Source organism: Odocoileus virginianus, chromosome 2 (assembly GCF_023699985.2).
Source record: "Odocoileus virginianus isolate 20LAN1187 ecotype Illinois chromosome 2, Ovbor_1.2, whole genome shotgun sequence".
Taxonomy (NCBI): Eukaryota; Metazoa; Chordata; class Mammalia; order Artiodactyla; family Cervidae; genus Odocoileus; species Odocoileus virginianus.
The window spans coordinates 92,049,875-92,069,262 of record NC_069675.1 but is presented as its reverse complement, the minus strand read 5'-3'; the positions used below and the strand labels follow the sequence as shown (position 1 = coordinate 92,069,262).

General features: G+C 38.8%; 1 protein-coding gene across 3 annotated transcripts in view; it reads right to left on the bottom strand.

Annotated features, from left to right (window-relative positions):
* The window catches only part of PBX3 (PBX homeobox 3), a 215,244-nt gene that overhangs the window by 6,762 nt on the left and 189,094 nt on the right, over positions 1-19,388 (bottom strand). For all 3 annotated transcript variants that reach the window (XM_020874476.2, XM_020874484.2, XM_020874478.2), the window contains exon 6: positions 1-125. This exon is cut by the window's left edge and continues 41 nt beyond it. In XM_020874476.2, coding sequence (XP_020730135.1) covers positions 1-125 — 125 coding nt within the window. The remainder of the gene's footprint in view (positions 126-19,388) is intronic.

Genomic DNA, 19,388 nt, shown 5'->3' with positions numbered 1-19,388 from the left:
ACGGCTGCGGCCACTGCGTGCGCGGCTGTCACGGCTGTCTTTGCAGCATAGAGGTTGGCTTCTTCCTGAAACTTGCCAATATTCTTCTTGTACCTGATTCGTTTGTTGCCAAACCAGTTAGATACCTATAAATCACAGGGATGTGAGTAAGGGGAAGCGAGGGTCAAAGGAGGAAACAAAAATCAAATTTCTGATACTAACTGCAGGACCCCCAGGGGAGACCTTGCAAGACACTTGCTTCTAGCCTGTGATCACATCTCGGGGATAAAGCAGAATAGTGCTGAGGCTCGCTCACTCTTTTGGCAAACCTCTCAACACTCTTGGAATAAGACCATTTCTTGGAGTTACTAAAATGGCTGGAAGTGTTGTTCATCAAAAATATTCAGTTGGTGTATACCGATTCATATATAAATGATTAGTCCTCCCCCCATCCCCAAAGGAGCTGAAAAACGAAAGGAAACATTTGCTAAGTTAGGTAAATAATAAGAAACACTTGTGAAAGAATGACTTGTTCTTTTGGGGTCTGGAACAATTTTGGCAGCTGTACAGTAGAATCATGTTTGGTCTGCTGAAAAGAGTAACATCAATTAATAATGGATGAAAAACCCCTTTGTCTCCCGCCTTAGAAGATACTGTATGTCTGCCAAGATGGCTGCTCAAGTTCTGCCAGTTAACATGTGAGAAGGTCACAACGTGAAAACTCAAGCAATTCAATAAGGTCAAATGCAAATATAGAATCAGCGGCTGATTTCATCAGGTGGAATATACTTATTTCTTTTGCAAACTACTTATGATGTCAACCAGCACAAATGGAAGAGATTTCTTAGGAGGATCTTGGCAACAGGCAGATTTCATCACATTTCACTGACAACAAAACTTCAGCCCAAGATGCACTGCTTATAGTTACATTGAGTGTTCAGGCACCTGGAAGCTGAGCTATATAAAGAAGCAGCTAAAACTCACACAGAAATGTATGAATAGGTACCCACTTTGCTATGTAAAAGGCTCTGACCTCTCTCTTGTTAAAGTAACAGTTTAAAAATACTTTTTAAAATAATTTCTTAATCATCTTTCAAAGGAGCATGTTGCAGTGGTATCAGGCAGAGTGGGTCACAGTTTCATCCTGAATGGCTATTTAGGGACTCTAAGAAAAGATAAGGAGTGAGTGATATGAGCCCTCCAACCCAACTTATACCAGTGGGCACGCTGGTTGACCATCTCTGCCAAGCCTTTAATTGCTTTGGAAATAGATCTCTCATTCTTCAAACTATGGTGCTCATCCTTCCAGGGAAAGCTAGAGAGCCCTGGCAAGGGAGCCACATGAGGAAGACAATGTTGGCCTGCTGCTGCCCACACGCAGTGCCATCCTGGGGAGTCACTGTGTGCACATATGTGTGTGCACACACATGCCAGCACATTCGCTGAAGACCTGTGCAGTTACCATGAGTACAGGTTCAGACAGAAACAAGCCAAAACTCGTCAGGAAGCAAATATGCTGCAGATCAGGCCTTCCCAGCCATTTCTGTTCCACTGTCGTCTCCCTCACCCACAAGGAAGGATTACGTGTCCCTTCTTTCCTTCATTTCAAACAGTGGTGGGAATAGCAACTATTTAACAAGCATCTCCTTTGCACCAAGCATTACACAAAGCCTTTTGCACACATTTTCTCAAGTAGCATCTTAACAATCTCAAGGGCTAGGTGGTTGATTGTCATCACACAGGCCTCACACCTGTTCCAAATCTAATGACCTTCTCTCTCAACTTGTTTTACCACTCAGCAGCATCTGACACTTGTAATTATCACCTGTGACATTATGTTTCTGCTTCTCCTTCCCTGACACACTATGGTGTGTTTGTGTGTGCATATACACACTTCTCCAAGACTCAGCTCTTAGCTCTCTTCTTTCTCCTTAAGCAATCTTATATCTATTAACAATTTCAACTACAGTCTCTGTGAACCAGACTTCCACCTCTATCCCTAAGTGCTATGAAGAATTTCAGTTCTCGATTTTTAGGATATTTTCTTATAAATGTTCTGCCACAATCTGCAACTCAACAGGTCTCAAATGGAACTTAGGTGTTCTTTAAACCTGCGCCTCCTTCTCTATTTTCTATTTGTGTCACGGCATCTCCACCACCAGCAACGTGGTACTCACTTTGAATCTGACTCCACTGTAGGCAACTCCAATGGATACACAGTACTTTACTCAGAACTAAGATCTGGTTCCCTTCCAATTCCACGTACAGGCCTTAGTTCCAGTATCTAGGCTGTCACAATATTAGGCTCTCAAACAGCCCTGAGGGACCCAATTCCACTCTGCCTTCTTTTGGCCCCGTATGCTTGGGGCAGGTATTTGGGGCAATAGTGTAGGGCGTGCTACTGGGTGGTAGAGTTAGGAGGGTACACAGGTGATGAGGGCCTGGGCCAGGCAGAACAGGAGCTGTGGAAAGGGCAGAGGTCATAGAAGACAAATAGGCAGAATTTGGCCACTGACTCACAATGGAGGCCAGGGGAGAAGAAGAGGCCGATGTGATGCTAAGGTGGGGCCCAGGCCTCCAGGAGGATGGAGGCAGATGCTCTGGGAGGGATTTTTGCACCAGGAGAAGGCAGCCTCGGTGACTTTGAGATTCATTCCCATACCAGAATTATCTCTCTAAAAATAAAGGTTCTAAATTAAGATAGAAAATAACCCTAATGGTATTCGTTCTGGTTATGCTTGTTAAAGCAAGTTCTCATAGCCCTTACTTTCACAAGCCTACCCTACTTTTCACAAGCATGTCCTCAGCTCAGAAGGCAGACCTAGAGAGCTGCCACGCAAAATCCCCCTTCAATATACAACATCACTCTAGCTTGTCTGATTAAGACTGTCAGGCCTTTGAAAGAGTTAAATATTGAATATATAATGGAAAGGGAGATATTCCTGGCTGAGAGGGAATTTGGCATTTCTTAAGCATAATTAATGAAAATTCCCCAACTCTGAATTTAGCAACAAAGGCCCATTTTAGAATTCTCTTCTTCCAAACAATTCTCTGTTGGATTCCACACTTTGTAGTTAATATTACCTTGACAATCAGAGAAGCTATAATACATTAATGAAACCTAGCCAGGAAAATCAGATTACAGCTTTATTAACGGTTTCATAATTGAGGAATCTCCATACCATTGAAGGTCTCATCTCCAGATATGTAAGAATCCTGTGTTTATGCATACCCCTGGACCAATCAAACAACAGTCATCACTAATAAAGGTTTATTTAATTCTCATAGTAAAATTTTAATATCACCAGCAGCCTGGGGAAGCTTTAGCAAGTGGATTTGCTTGACATCAGATCGTTTCTATTCTGCTAGTCCCAATACTTCTTAATCTTTAATATCAAGGCAATTAAAATTAATGGCCACTCATCCGAAGCTACTGTGGGCAGTGTTTCCTTGACATCAATTGTTTGATGGGATTACCTAGAGGTTAAACTAACAAGCAAAGTTTAATTGGAAGCAATGAAAGAAGCAGTGATCATACGTTATGTTTAACCTGCATAACCACATCTAAATGAATATCTAAAAATGTTAAACTATTTCTCAAATTAAAATATGCACGTCACATTCTGATATCACAGATTTGGGTATTGCAGCTATCAGCTATTAAGACCACATTGCTGCAACTGGGATCAGTGTAATTAATGTAGAAATCGACACCTAAATTGTTTTTTTTTTCACCTTTTAAAGACACCTAAATTCAGGAGTTCTTTTTCACCTTTTAAAAACAGATGGATACAACTAGTTGCAAAAATCAGCCAGTAGGAAGCACCAAAAGCTACAGAGCAAATGCAGCACCCCCCACGCAGGGCTCACAGTGGAGTCAAGCTGTACACAGGTGCTTGAAGGAGAGCAGAGCTTACTCCGCCTTTGAACTGGAATGGTAAGTTGGTCCCAGAATAGAAACACGGGCAGGAAATTGGTGGAGAGAGAGGGAATATTTTGTCCCGTGCTTCTCTTTTGAGCTGCATATCAAGGATTCATGACTGGACTGTGCAGAAGGCAAAGGGCTGGGCAAGAATTTTAAGATCAATTAAATATGAGAATAAAAACACAGGTACTCTCCTCCTCCTACTGATGTTTATCACTACCAGCTCCCAGGCTGTATGCCTTTGGCAATCAGGGGAATGAGTAGTGAGCATTTTGCAGGGTGTTGATTTTCTGGAGCCCTTCTGCAAGGCCAAGAAGTGACTAGAAAAGCTTCTGTTCCCTCCCATTTACTATAGCCATGCATTCCCCTGACTCTATTCAGCTGCAGACTGCCAACTGCCTTTAAAAAGTAAAATGTTTTCCTTTTTAAAAAATGTTTTATCTAAGGTGGTTTAGTGTTAATTTCTGCTGAACAGCAAAGTGATTCAGTTACACATTTGTGTGTGTACTGAGTTGCTTCAGTCGTGTCCGACTCTGCGACCCATGGACTGTAGCCCGCCAGGCTCCTCTGTCCGTGGGATTCTCCAGGCAAGAATGCTGGAGTGGGTTGCTGTGCCCTCCTCCAGGGGGTCTTTCCGACTCAGGGATCGAACTGGAGTCTCTTATGTCTACCTGCATTGGCAGGCGGGTTCTTTGCCACTAGCGCCACCTGGGAAGCTACATATATATTTGTTCATGTTCATTTCTATCATGGTTTATCACAGGATACTGAATATACTTCCGTATACTATATAGTAGGACCTTGTTGTTTATATACACTAGTTTGCATCTTCTAATCCCAAACTCTCAATCCTTCTTTCCCCAATCCTTCCTCCCCCTTGACAACCACAAGTCTGTTCTCTTCATCTCTGAGTATGTTTCTGTTTCATAGATATGTTCATCTGTGTCATATTTTAGATTCCACATATAAGTGATATCATATGGTATTTGTCTTTGACTTACTTCACTTAGTATGGTTATCTCTAGACCCATCCATGTTCCTGCATATGGCATTACTTCCTTCTTTCTCATAACTGAGTAATATTTCAATCTGTGCATATGCGCGCACACACAAACACACACACACCACACCTTCTTTGTCCATTCATCTGTTGACAGACATCTAGGTTGTGTCCATGTCTTAGCTACTGTAAATAGTGATGCCATAAGCCTAAGGGTGCATGTATCTTTTTGAATTACAGCTTTGTCTGGGTATACACCCAGAAAAGGGACTGCTAGGTCATATGGTAACTGTATTTTTAGTTTTTTGAGGAACCTCAATACTGTTTTCCATAGTGGCTACACCAACTTACATTCCCACCAATGGTGTAAGAGGATTCTCTTTTTTCCACACCTTCTCCAACATCTGTTATTTATAAGCTTTTTAATCATGGTCATTCTGAGCAGTGTGAGGTGGTACCTCTTTATAGTTTTGATTTGCACATCTCTAATAATTAGAAATGATGAGCCTCCTTTCATATGCCTATTGGCCATCTGGATGTCTTCTTTGGAGAAATGTCTATTTAGGTCTTTTGTCCATTTTTTAATTGGGTTGTTTGTTTTTTTGGTTATGAGTTGTATGAGTTGTTTGTATATTTTGGAAAGTAAACCTTTGTTGGTCATATCAGACACTAAAAAGGAAACACTAGAAAGGGACTGTAAACAAACAATCCCTTTTAAATCGCATCAAAAAATATTTAGGAGTAAACCTAACAAAGGAGGTAAAAGATTTATATGCTAAGAACCACAAACATTAATAAAAGAAACTGACAATGACTCAAAGATGGAAAGATATCCCATGATCTTGGATTAGAAGAATTAATATTGTTAAAATGGCAAAACTACCCAAACAATCTATAGATGTAATGTGATTCCTATCAAATTACCCATGACATTTTTCACAGAACTAGAACAAATAATTAGAAATTTTACATGGTACCATAAAAGGCACAGAATTGCCAAAGCAATTCACACAAAAAAGAACAAAGCAGGAGGCATACCCCCTTCAGACTTCAGATACTACTACAAAGCTACGGTAATCAAAACAGCATGGTACTGGCACAAAAACAGACATATGGATCAATGAAACAGAACAGAAAGCCCAGAAATAAACCCACACACCTATGGACAATTAATCTTTGACAAAGGAGGCAAGAACACATAATGGGGAGAAGACAGTCTCTTCAGCAAGTGTTGGGAAAGTTGGACAGCCACATGTAAATCAATGAAATCAGAACATACCCTTACATCAGATGCAAAAAGAAACTCAAAATGGCTTGAAAATTTAAATATAAGACATGATACCATCAGACTCCTAGAGTCTGATAACATAGGCAAAACATTCTCTGACATAAATTGTATCAATGTTTTCTTAGGTCAGTCTCCTAGGGCAATATAAAGAAAAGCAAAAAATAAACAAATGGGATTTAATCAAACTTACAAGCTTTTGTACAGCAAAAGAAACCATAAATGAAAGGAAAAGATAACCTACAAACTGGAAAAAAATAAAATGTTTTTAAATGTGGAACCTAAAAAAGACGAACTCAGAGAAACAGAGTAGAGTGGAAGTTACCAGGGACGGACTATAGCTAATAATACTGTACCACACACTTGAATGCTGCTAAGAGAGTGTATCTTTTTTTTTTCTTTTCTTTTTTTCCATTTATTTTTATTAGTTGGAGGCTAATTACTTTACAACATTGCAGTGGTTTTTGTCATACATTGAAATGAATTAGCCATGGATTTACATGTATTCCCCATCCCAGTCCCCCCTCCCACCTCCCTCTCCACCTGATCCCTCTGGGTCTTCCCAGTGCACCAGGCCCAAGCACTTGTTAAGAGAGTGTATCTTAAGTGTTCTCACCAGGAAAAACAAATGGTAACTGTCATGGGATGGAGGTGGTGTAGCTAACACTGTGCAGTAATTATTTTGCAATTTTTAAATGTATTGTATCAACCTGCTGCACACCTTAAATAGTGTTATGTTTCAGTTATAGCTCAATAAAGCTGGGGAGAAAAGTAAAAATGCTTTCCAAATGCAGTAACTAAATTAAACTTCTGTATCACTTTTTTACTTTTTTCAAAAACATACCCAGTGCCTTCTACTCGCTTAGAATCTTTAACTCTGAGGTAGATACATCAGATGTGGGCAGTATCACATATTGGATAAATACTTGGGACTTGGTCTGGTTTCAAATCCACACTGTTACTTACCATGAGTGGCCCTGGACAGATTATTTTAGTATGCCTCTCATATACAATAAGAACAATAATAAGAAGAGTAATATATTTCTCATAGAAATGTTAGGTACATTAATGATTTGGGCCCATAGTGATTACTTAATACTATTAATTGTCACTGTCACCCATGTTTTATCAATGAAGAATCAAGAGATGCAGACTATACACAAGTGGCCCTAAATCATATAGTGAAGTGTGACAAATCCAGATTTCAACCCCAGAACTGCCCATCAATTTTCCCCCCTTTTTTACAATCAACTGAGGTGTGTTTTTTGAATATGTGTTACAGTCAGTGCTGTACTAGGTGCCATGGGGAGACAAAAAAAATAAACAGGAACTTCTACTTGCCTAGAACTTACAATCTGGTCATAAAAACAATGCTACACACTAAAATAATTAATCAAAATTGCATGATGGTGATGATAACAGACTAAACTGCAGAGAATGGACTCTAAGTGCACAAGGAATCTGGAGGAAGATAAGCCCCAGCAGGTCTGGGAAATCAAAGGAGAATTCAAAGGTAAGGTGAAATTTGAACTGGACTTCAGCTTCAATTCAAGTCAATAGTATTTCTACTGAGACTCCATATTTCAGAGGTACAAACCTCTAGAAGCCCTGTTCAAACAAAGAAGCCAAAAATATAAGCTGCCTCCATCTACCTGGACCTCTCCAAGATCCCAGAGACTTTTTCTACTTTCTAACTTGACTCCCCTTTCCTTAATTTCTTAACCTCTCTTTTATAATGAAAGGGGAAGGAGACACCATTCTAAAGGAAAAGAGGAAAGGGGAATCAGGGGTGTTTCTGCAAGGAGTGTTTCTGGAAGAAGTGAGGTCTAACAAGTGAGGAACACTTTCATTGTGGAGAACAAGGGAACCGAGAGAGAGGGAGAAGCCATGGGTACCAGGGTGAAGCACCTGACAGACCAGCAGCCTCTGGCTAAGAAACAGGAGAGGGGAGAGTGCTCTAGACCAGGGAAAGCCTGAAGAGGAGCTCTGCTGGGGCTATCACCATCCACACCACCCCAGGGCTCAGGGAGACTGAGGTTGCAGGGAACAGTTCCCATGAGACCACCTGAAGCCAGGTGAGGCAGCCTTTTGTCTAGGGACCTGTTCCATATTAGTAGTCTGCACACCTTTTGCTGGAATACTGCCTTAAAAAAGGTGAAAAATCAGGTACTTGCTCATACATTTTTTTCTCCTTTGTACATTTTTTAAGTTGGCATCTACAATTTTTCATTATGAGCTTACAGTTATAAGCAATGTTATTTTAGTATGCCATAAATGTTGACATTTTAAAATAAAACTCTAACGCTGTTCTTTAAAATGCATCCAACCAAATATAAATAGCAAATTGATACCCACTATCCATTTTAAAAACATATAAACTTGTTTTTCTTTAATAGTCAAAAATTTTGTGTTCTCTTTTGTTTTTGGAACTGTATTTCCATTTCATTTCCCTCCCATATTATACTAATGCAATATACTTTTATGTTTTACAAGTAATATATGGAAATTGAAAATTTTAAACTCTTTTTTATTTCCTGTAATTATAAGGCTCTACATGCTTAACATGTTCTGGATTAAGCTATCAGTACAGGGAGTCTAAAATTAATCAAAGCAATACAAATACTTATTTTGATAAATAATACTTACTTTGACCATCAAAAATAAGGTTTTATCACACATTCATTTAATTTTTTAATAGCTGAAAAAAACACTTTATTGTTAAAAATTCTATCTTTATCAGCATTGAAATTCCCCCTTATGAAGTCAGAGTTCTCCAGAGGAGAACAATGGTTTAATTCTGATTCACTAACTTATTTGTAAACCACTGAATACTTTGAACACATTCTTCAATTCAGAATCAACACATGCATTTCTTAAGCAGAAGGGTGCTGGGTTATAAAGTGCTGACTGAAGGAGGTTTAGTTATCACCAGTAATTCACACATTCCTTTGTTGAGCACCAGAAAGGGTCTCACACTTTGGGGCAATGAGTGGAGTACCTATTTCATAAAGTGGGAAAAGAACAGATGGAAAGGGGAAGAGGAAAAAGGACAACCACATGAACTTTCACTCCAGCAGCTTTCTGAGGCAAGTGGGTTTTAGGAAGGAGTATGTATATATACATTTATATATACATATACACACACACACATATATACACACAGGAAAAGGAAAGCTGACCAGTGAAACCCTTTTAAAACCATGCCTGCCCTTGTACCCTCTGGAAAATCTTCAGCTACTCTGTGAAGCATGTGCACTCTCATTTAAGACTGCTGCCTTCTCCATGATGATGATGGGAACCAATTAATTTTTTATTTCAGTCACTCCTGGCAAATAAAGTTGAAGAAATAAAAAATACCTGGAATAATAAAAAAAAAGACTGCTGCCTTAAGTGAGCAGGCACACACTGTTCACATTAACTTCTTTTATTTATTTATTTACCTTAATTAATTAGTTAATTTATTTTTTGGCTGCACTGTGCAATATGTGGGATCCTAGTTCCTCAACCAGGGAGAGAACCCATATTCCTGACAGTGGAAGCCTGGAGTCCCAACCACAGGACCATCAGGGAAGTTCCATGGATGCATTAATTTCTCTGTGTGAGGACATGTGGAAGTCCCTTGGATGGGATGCATCTAGGGAAGACCTTGAGTTGTAAAAACAAGGCTCACTCAGGCAGTCACTTTGATGTGTCACAGTGACCTTTAGGAGCTCAACAAAGAACAAATTTGTCACATCAGGAAATCAAAAACATTTAAAGAAACAAACTGAGAGCAGTAGACACATTTTACTTATTATTTAGTATAACCTTTCTGTAAAGCCAGCCAGCAAATATGGGTATACATATGCTTGGATTCAGCATTACTTAGAATTTATCTTGAGTAAATATTTAGAGATACATATAAAAGAGATTTGTTACAGTCTTACTTAAAATAGTAAAAAGAGAGGCAATATTAACTTATAGCACATCTGTATAATGGAATATGATCACTGATTAAAAATGTTGAAGACAAATATTTATTGACACGGGGGGACTATTCACAATGTATTGTAAAGAAAAGGAAAGGGCTTTTTCTTCCTTCTCATAGAGAATGAGAATTTGAGGTGGGGTAAAAATACACATAGACATACATAGGTGTGTACATGCAAACATACACATACATGTATGCATACAAAAAGTACTAGGACACGCGTCTTTTATCTTTTGGAATGGATTTACAAGTAAATTCTAATTTTGTGTTTTTCTATGTGTTTTCAAATATTCAAATTGATTTCAGATGAGTAATTGCTGGTTTTTTAATTAGAAAAAAAGACTTTCAAAAAACATGCACTTTTCAATGAAAAATGTAACCAATCTTCTTTTTAAAAAAGAAGTCACTTAGAAGTCATTAATAATCCTGAAGAGTGTAACTGCCAGGTTCACACAGCTACAGGACTCAACAATCCCATTCCTGTATTCTATCTGAAGGATGGGGTTGGCAGGTCTGAGAATTCTTGAAATAATTAAAATCAGATACTTTGTAATTCTCAAACCACTAAAGTTCCCCAGATTGCTTTGCCTTTAAGAAAAATGCCATATTCAAATTTTAAAAGCTAGACCATCTACAATGTCTCTATAGTCACTGAAAGCCAATTTATTAATTAGCATTAATTGTACCTTACATTTCAAATTCTATCACTCCATTTATTTACCATTTTAATAATAATGTTAAATAAAAGAGAAAAATTATTACTTAATGACTTAAACTTCAATAGGGAGAAGTGTAGAACTTTAGAGTTCATCCTCAGTTTGGCTTCCTTAAAGACTTAAGGGAGAGAATCAGCACTTGTTTGGAAAAGCAGCAGCTGACACCAAAACATAATTACTGAGATTAGCAAACTGAAAATTTATGAAGCACAGATCTTAGAAAAATTTGCCATTGTGTTTCCAATGTTTACTTGTGATGCATACTTTATGTATTGTGCCTAATTAAATGCAACAGATTATGAAATGTTGAAAGGCCAAGTCGTGTATAATGAAACATGTAGCTTATTTACACTGTAAACAATTTTACCTCTAATAAATAGTTTCTCTCTAATCAATATGTTTTCATCCCCATTATGTGGTTCGATTTGAAATGAGGGATGGAAGCCAGATCCTGTTCAATTTTTAAAGTTAATGGTGTTAATAAACTAAATCTCATTCCATTCCTCTCCTTCCCAAGGGCACACAACCAGTAAAGTTTATAAAAAGACAGAAAGGCTGGACACACTGTAGATGACTACACGGATGCACTCCCCTGAGAACCCAGAGGGCACCTGAGAGCCGACAGACCTGCATGTGAATCCCTGCTCTGTAATTTCCCAGCTGTGTCACCTTCATGCAGTCACATCATGTAAGTTCTCCTTTCCTGGTCTACAAGATGGGGTAACAATGCCTGCTCCCCACAGGGCTGCCTTGAATGCTAAATGAGATAATATGTTAAAAGGTACAGGATTGAGCCTGAGATGTGCTAGGCACAGCCAAGTGTTAGCTCTTCCTGTTCTTAAAACAAACAAGCAACAAGAGCAACAACAAAACCCTCTGCAGGTCACACTTCCTCTCATCGCAAGGTCAGGTCACCCTTTCTATGAGAGTTCTGGGTTCTGAGAGAGCCTGTCTCTGCCCCCAAGTACTGGCAGGGTCCTGGCAGTGGGGACTAGGGAGCAGTGAGAGAAGGGAAAAGGGGCTGCTCCCTTGTACACCTGAGCGTGAAAAGCCTTCTCCCAGGGGCATGGCATCTGACCTAGAGCTCCTGTCTGTGGGGCGTGGTTCCACACAAACAACTGACAGCTCTACCCTGGCCTCCCGGCCCTTCCCTCACTCCTGCCCCAACACAGCCACTTGCCGGACAAGGCAGTGGACCTGGAATTTGTAGGAAACTTGGGTTTGGATCCTACCTGTACCTGTATTTTAAAGAGCAGCCATTTATGGAGAGCTCATTTAAAGCCAGTCATTTTACCAGGAATTTTACATTATTATCTTATGTAGCTCCACAAAGACCCAGTTTAACTTATGTGAAAACTGAAGTCAGAGAGTTTATCTAGCTTGCCTGAGGGCCACAGCTTTTCCTGTACTTTTCCCGCTATACCTTGTGTAATAAGACTTGCTTATCCTTAATATTCTTCATAAAACAAAAAGAATTCTTCTTTCAATTTTCATTTTCTATTGTATTAGGTGGTTAGGGCTACCAAAGCAGGGAATCCCAAGGAGGTTATAGAGGAACCTATTCAATTGTATACCTACCTGACACATTTTTAATTTTTTAATGAGAGAAATAATTTTTTTCTCTCAAATTTTTAGCCTACTTTTTCAGTGTAAAATATTTCATTTCCTTTCTGGTTAAAATGTGAGCTAGCCCAAGAGTCCAGACCATTTCATTTTCTTTTTAGAAAGTAAGTTCCAAATTCTGAACAACTGACTTGAAAACCAGCTTTGGAAACACAATTCACTTCTAACAGGAGAACCGAACAAACAGAAATTCTGTTTCCATAGTATCTGAAATAATTTAAAACAGATACACTTGTCAAGTACTGTATTTTTTTTATTTGAGGCTGTGAAAAATTTTATTGCCATAACGTACTGACACCCTTACAGTTTGGCTCTGCCCTTTCTACTCTGTGCATGATAGACTGGTAACTGCTCGTGACATTCACAGAGAGGCTCATCTGCAAAAGTATATAAAACGTCAGCCTCGCGGCCACAGTACATGAAGAACAGATGACACCGTTCATCTCTCTAAACACATGCTGAGGGGTGGTTCTAAATTACCACAGACAATGTTTTCAGTTAAAGATTCCTTTAAAATTATTTCTCTCATTAAAAAATAAAAAATGTGTCAGGTAGGTGTACAATTGAATAGGTTCCTCTATAGCCTCTGTGGGATTCCCTGGTAACTCAGCTGGTAAAGAATCTGCCTACCACGCAGGAGACACCCCAGTTCGATCCCTGGGTTGGGATGACCCACTGGAGAAGGGATACCCTACCTATTCCAGTATTCTTGGGCTTCTCTGGTCTCAGCTGGTAAAGAAATTGCCTGCAATGTGGGAGACCTGGGTTTGATCCCTAGGTTGGGAAGATCCCCTAGAGAAGGCAACAGCTGCCCACTTCAGTATTCTGGTCTGGAAAATTTCAGGGACTGTATAGTCCACAGGGTCGCAAAGAGTCAGACACAACTGAGCAACTTTCCCTTTCACAGCCTCCATGGAAAGACTCTTTGACAGATTTTGGATTTTTTTTGGTTTGCTTGATCTTTTAAAGAGCTTTTTTCTTTTTAGATGTGGACCATTTTTTTAAAAGTCTTTTTGAATTTGTTACAATATTGCTTCTGTTTTTTGTTTTGATTTCTTGGCCTCAAGGCATGTGGGATCTTAGCTCCTGGACTAGGGATCGAACACGGGCACCCTGCACTGGAAGGCAAAGTCTTAGCCACTGGACCACCAGGGAAGTCCTTCTCTGACAGACTTTTGAAGCACCGACATCACAGCTGTGAAACTGACTCCTACCAGCTGCACTGAGAGGCAGGGCCATCTCCCAAGGCAACACATCAGCATTCCAGAATTGAAACTCAAGAGCATTTTTAAACAACAGTGGACCATACTTCTGTCCAGATAACTTTTGTGTAAATCTAATTCATTTTTTAAAATTTTGTTTATTTTTAATTGGTGGAACATTTTCCTACAGTTTTGTAGTTTTGTGTTGGTTTCTGCCATACATAATGTGAATCAGTCATAATTATAATCTAATTTTTGTAATTGAAAACATCAAAATGTATTCTGTGTCCTATGTAAGAAATCTGATAGTCGAACCTTTTGTTTCACGGGAACCTGTATTTATTCAAATGCCTCTCCCTACCAAAAATATATACCCCAGTTTTCTTTTTAAAAATACAAAAATTTCATTTAATTTGCTTAAAATACAAATACTTATCCTCAAAAGATAGCCTAACCTTTCAACATACATAATTAATTCTCATTAAAAATGAACCACATGCATTTTTAGAGTAAAGAATACATTTAGGGTAGATCTATTCAGAGACTAAGAATAGACACAACCTCACTCGCCCTCCAACTCCCCACCCCATGCCCATTCTAGCTCTCACCTCTATGAAGCCTGTGAAAACCTAGGAGATGAGGGCTTCTAGCAACTAGTTTGCCAGTGGCCAGGGCATCTTTTCCCTCTTTCTTTTGGGAACTTTATGAGGCTCTACATATAGAACCTATCTGGAAAGAAAACCCTGGTTGAATACATGACAAATGAGCATTTAAGCACTTACCACATACCAGGCCCTGTATTAGGCAGTTGACATGTATGATCTCATTTAGCCCTCAAACTTCTGAGGAAATTATCACAATCCTAATTTTACAAGTCACAAAACAGGAACTTCAGGTTAAATAATTTGCTTAATGTCACACTGCTACTTAATAATGGTAGGGGGGAGTCTGTTTCTGTATCTTCCCAATCTCTCAAAACAAGTGGTATGAAAGAAGAGCTGTTGTTTGCTGCTGTTTAGTTGCTAAGTCGTGTTTGATGCTTTTACAATCCCATGGACTGTAGCCCACCAGGCTCCTCTGTCCATGGGACTTTCCCAGGCAAGAATACTGGAGTGGGTTGCCATTTCCTTCTCCCAAGAATCTTTCCAACCCAGAGATCAAACCTGCATCTCCTGCATTGGCAGGCAGATTCTTTACCACTGGGCCACCAGGGAAGCCTGAAAGAATAGTATCATTGGGCTGCACGTGTCTCTTTCAGATCTGGTTTCCTCAGTGTGCATGCCCAGAAGTGGGATTGCTGGGTCATATGGCAGTTCTATTTCCAGTTTTTTAAGAAATCTCCACACTGTTCTCCATAGTGGCTGTACTAGTTTGCATTCCCATCAACAGTGTAAGAGGGTTCCCTTTTATCCACACCCTCTCCAGCATTTATTGCTTGTAGACTTTTGGATAGCAGCCATCCTGACTGGCGTGTAATGGTACCTCATTGTGGTTCTGATTTGCATTTCTCTGATAATGAGTGATGTTGAGCATCTTTTCATGTGTTTGTTAGCCATCTGTATGTCTTCTTGGGAGAAATGTCTGTTCAGTTCTTTGGCCCATTTTTTGACTAGGTCATTTATTTTTCTGGAATTGAGCTGCAGGAGTTGCTTGTATATTTTTGAGATTAATCCTTTGTCTGTTGCTTCATTTGCTATTATTTTCTCCCAATCTGAGGGCTATCTTTTCACCTTGCTTATAGTTTCCTGCAGCACTATTTATAATAGCCAGGACATGGAAGCAACCTAGATGCCCATCAGCAGATGAATGGATAAGGAAGCTATGGTACATATACACCACGGAATATTACTCAGCCATTAAAAAGAATTCATTTGAATCAGTTCTAATGAGATGGATGAAACTGGAGCCCATTATACAGAGTGAAGTAAGCCAGAAAGATAAAGACCAAGACAGTATACTAGCTCATATATATGGAATTTAGAAAGATGGTAACGATAACCCTATATGCAAAACAGAAAAAGAGACACAGATGTACAGAACAGACTTTTGGACTCTGTGGGAGAAGGCGAGGGTGGGATGTTTCAAGAGAACAGCACTGAAACATGTATATTATCTAGGGTGAAACAGATCACCAGTCCAGGCTAGCTGCATGAGACAAGTGCTTGGGCCTGGTGCACTGGGAAGACCCAGAGGAATCGGGTGGAGAGGGAGGTGGGAGGGGGGATCAGGGATGGGGAATACTTGTAAATCCATGGCTGATTCATGTCAATGTATGACAAAAACCACTACAATATTGTAAAGTAATTAGCCTCCAACTAATAAAAATAAATGAAAGAAAAAAAAAGAATAGTATCATTGCCTTAATGCAACACAAGTAACAACACAGGTTTGGTAGAGAATCTGGTGTACCTGAAGGGCAATGGGCTATATAACTTTAGGAAGTCAAGAGGGAGAAAAGGAAACTATTTATACCAGTATTTGAGAATCTCCCCTGTTTTGGAGGATGGGAGGGTGGGGCAACTATGCCGCATGGCTCGTGGGATCTCAGTTCTCCCATCAGAGACTGAACAAGGGCCCTTGGCAGTGGAAGTGTGGAGTTCTAACCACTGGACCACCAGGGAATTCCTATCCCATGAATCTTGATAGTTGTGTTTTCATTAGCATTCAGTTAGTATTTGATTTATGTTTTTTGAGCTTCTGTTATTAAGTACATACAAATATAGAACTGCTGTGTCATTAATATTTAGTGTCTCTCTTTATCTGCAGTAACATTTTTTGTCTTGAAGTATTCTTTACCTAATATTAATAAGGAAATACCAACTTTCTCTTGGTTGTTGTTAGCATGTTGTATTTTTTCCCCAAAACTGTTATTTTCATTCTTTCTGTGTCATTATGCTTTAGATATGTCTATTACAGAATATAAGAAATTAGCTTTCATTTTTATATTTTATTTGACAATATTTGCCAATTAGATTTATGTTTACTGTAACTACTGAAATATATGGGTTTAAATCTATCATCTTACTAAGTGCTCCCTATTTGTCCTACTTACTGGGTTCTTTTTTCTAGTCCTCTCTTGCCTTCTTTTAGACTGCTTATTTTCAAAAATTATTCATTTCCTTCTTTATTTGGAAGTTATACACTCCTTTAGTATTCTTTAGGTGATTCCCTAGAGATTATACATTCTTAACTATCAAAGTCTAACATTAACTGGTACTTTTACGTTAATTGGTATTTTTACCATCTTTTGCCAAAAATGTAAGAGTGTTAGATAACTTAAAAGACATTATTACTGTGTATTTTAATTCTATATGTATTATAAACAAATAGGACCTTATTATTATTTTAAACACCTAATATTCATTTAGACTCACATACACATTTACCCTTTTCTTTGCTTTCCACTCCTTCCTGTATTTTCTGCCTTCTATCTGAAATATTTTTACTTCTGCCATACTTTTTGTGCTTCCTTTAGAGAGAAAATGGGACAAATTCTCTCAATTTTCTACCGAGAATGTCTTCATTTCACCTCTACTATGAAAGGTCATTTTTGGCAGATACAGAATCTAGGCTGACATTTAATTTATTTCATGTCTTTATCATTCTATAGTATTACGGCTTTATTGTTTTTATTAAGAAATCAGTAGTCAGCCTAACTGCTATGCCTTTGAAGTCGCCCTTATTTTTCCCACTGGTAGCTTTTGTTTTCACCGTGTTCAGTGTGCATTCCTATTTATCTATCTTCTTTTGGGATTGTTCCTTTGGTAAATCTAGGGCTTAGAGTCTTTTATCAGTTTTGGAAAGTTAGAAGCCTTTACATTTCAAATATTGCTTCTGACACACTATTATGTTTGCTTCTGGGACTGCAATTACATTTATGTTAGACTTCTTACTCTATCTTCAATGTCCCTTACTCTTTCTCCTGATTTTCTATCCTATTGTCTCTCCATTCTTCAGCACGGTTATTTTCTTATGACCCATCTTCCAGTTCACCAATTCTCTCTTCAGTTATGTTTAACCTGCTTTAAAATCCATACACTGAATTCTTAATTTTGGTTACTTTATTTTTGTTTCTAAAACTTCCATACAATGTGTTTTATGGTTTCCAGCTCTCTCTGACAAAATTCTCCAATTTTGCTTATTGTGTCAAATATATAAAGCATAGTATTTTACAGTCCATATCAGATCCTTTTATTTTCTAAAGTTCTATGGTTCTATTGTCTGTTATTTCTGCTGGTTTCAATATATATTGTTACGTCTCCTTCTATGTCTATTTTTTTACCCCTTGACTGTGTCCCCAGTGTTGTATTTATTTTGTTTATAGAAACAACCTGAAGTCTAGAATGGTGCTATCTTTCTCCACACAAAAAATTATACTTGCTTGTCCGGGCACCGATGAGGACTAGCAATCCAAGTCAAGGACTGAGGTATTCTGAAACAGAATTACAGGCTCTGTGAGGGTCTATGTACACTTCCAATGGACCCCTGCTACTAAGATGTAGCTCTGGTAGTATAAGCCCTAACACAATGCAAGGGAAGAAAGGTATCCTCCCCCTTTATAGGTCCCAGATACCTAGACACCAATTCCTGCCTTCTCAGCCCTTCAAAGTTGTCAAAAAGCACAGCTTAACCTCTTAATCATCCCCTCAGAGCTGACAACCCATGGAAAAGTCATTACTTGTGGCCGTATTTTCTTCTTACCTGCAAATTCCCTCACCAACATCATCCATTCAACTATGAATTTCAGTGAATGATTCTCAAGCTGAATCTTTAAACTTGATCTATCCCCTAAACTGTATTTCCAAACTGAACATTTCCCAACTGGGATACTGATGGCAAGGCAAATCTAGCATAGTTATTACAGATCTTTACTCTCCCCTCCATCAAACCAGCATTTCCTAAAAAGAACATAAATAAATAAATAAGAAAAAAAAAAAAAAGCCCCTAGCATTTCCTTATGTGTTTCCTATATCAGTTAATAATATCACCATCTTCAATTAGGTAGGCTAAAAACCTCCACTATCTTCTACTCTTTCCTTCTTATATACATATCCAACTGTTAACCCAACCTCCATAATACCAGTTCTATCCCCAAAATACTTTAAAAATGTATCCCTGGTTCTCTGCTTTCAGTGGCCTAATTTGAATCCTCACCACCTCTTTCCTAAACTATGCCACTAATCCCCTATATAGTCGCTTTCATTCTAGGGTTTTCCCTTTCAAACTGACCTTACACATTAGTGCTAGATTTATCTTTCATAAATCTTATCACATCACCCCAACCCATAAATCTATATTGCCCTAATTTTACTTCACAGTGCTTATTCACCACAGGGCATTATATATAATATTTATATTTAAAATATAAGATATATAACATATATAATTATACATTATTTATATATAGGGCTTCCCAGATGGTGCTAGTGGTAAAGAAAGTGAAAAGTGAAAGTGAAAGTCACTCAGTCACATCCGACTCTTTTCAACCCCATGGACTATACAGCCCATGGAATTCTCCAGGCCAGAATACTGGAGTGGATAGCCAATCCCTTCCCCAGTGGATCTTCCCAACCCAGGTCTCCCACATTGCAGGCAAATTCTTTACCAGCTGAGCCACCAGGGAAGCCCAAGAATACTGGAGTGGGGAGCCTATCCCTTCTCCAGCGGATCTTCCCGACCCAGGAATTG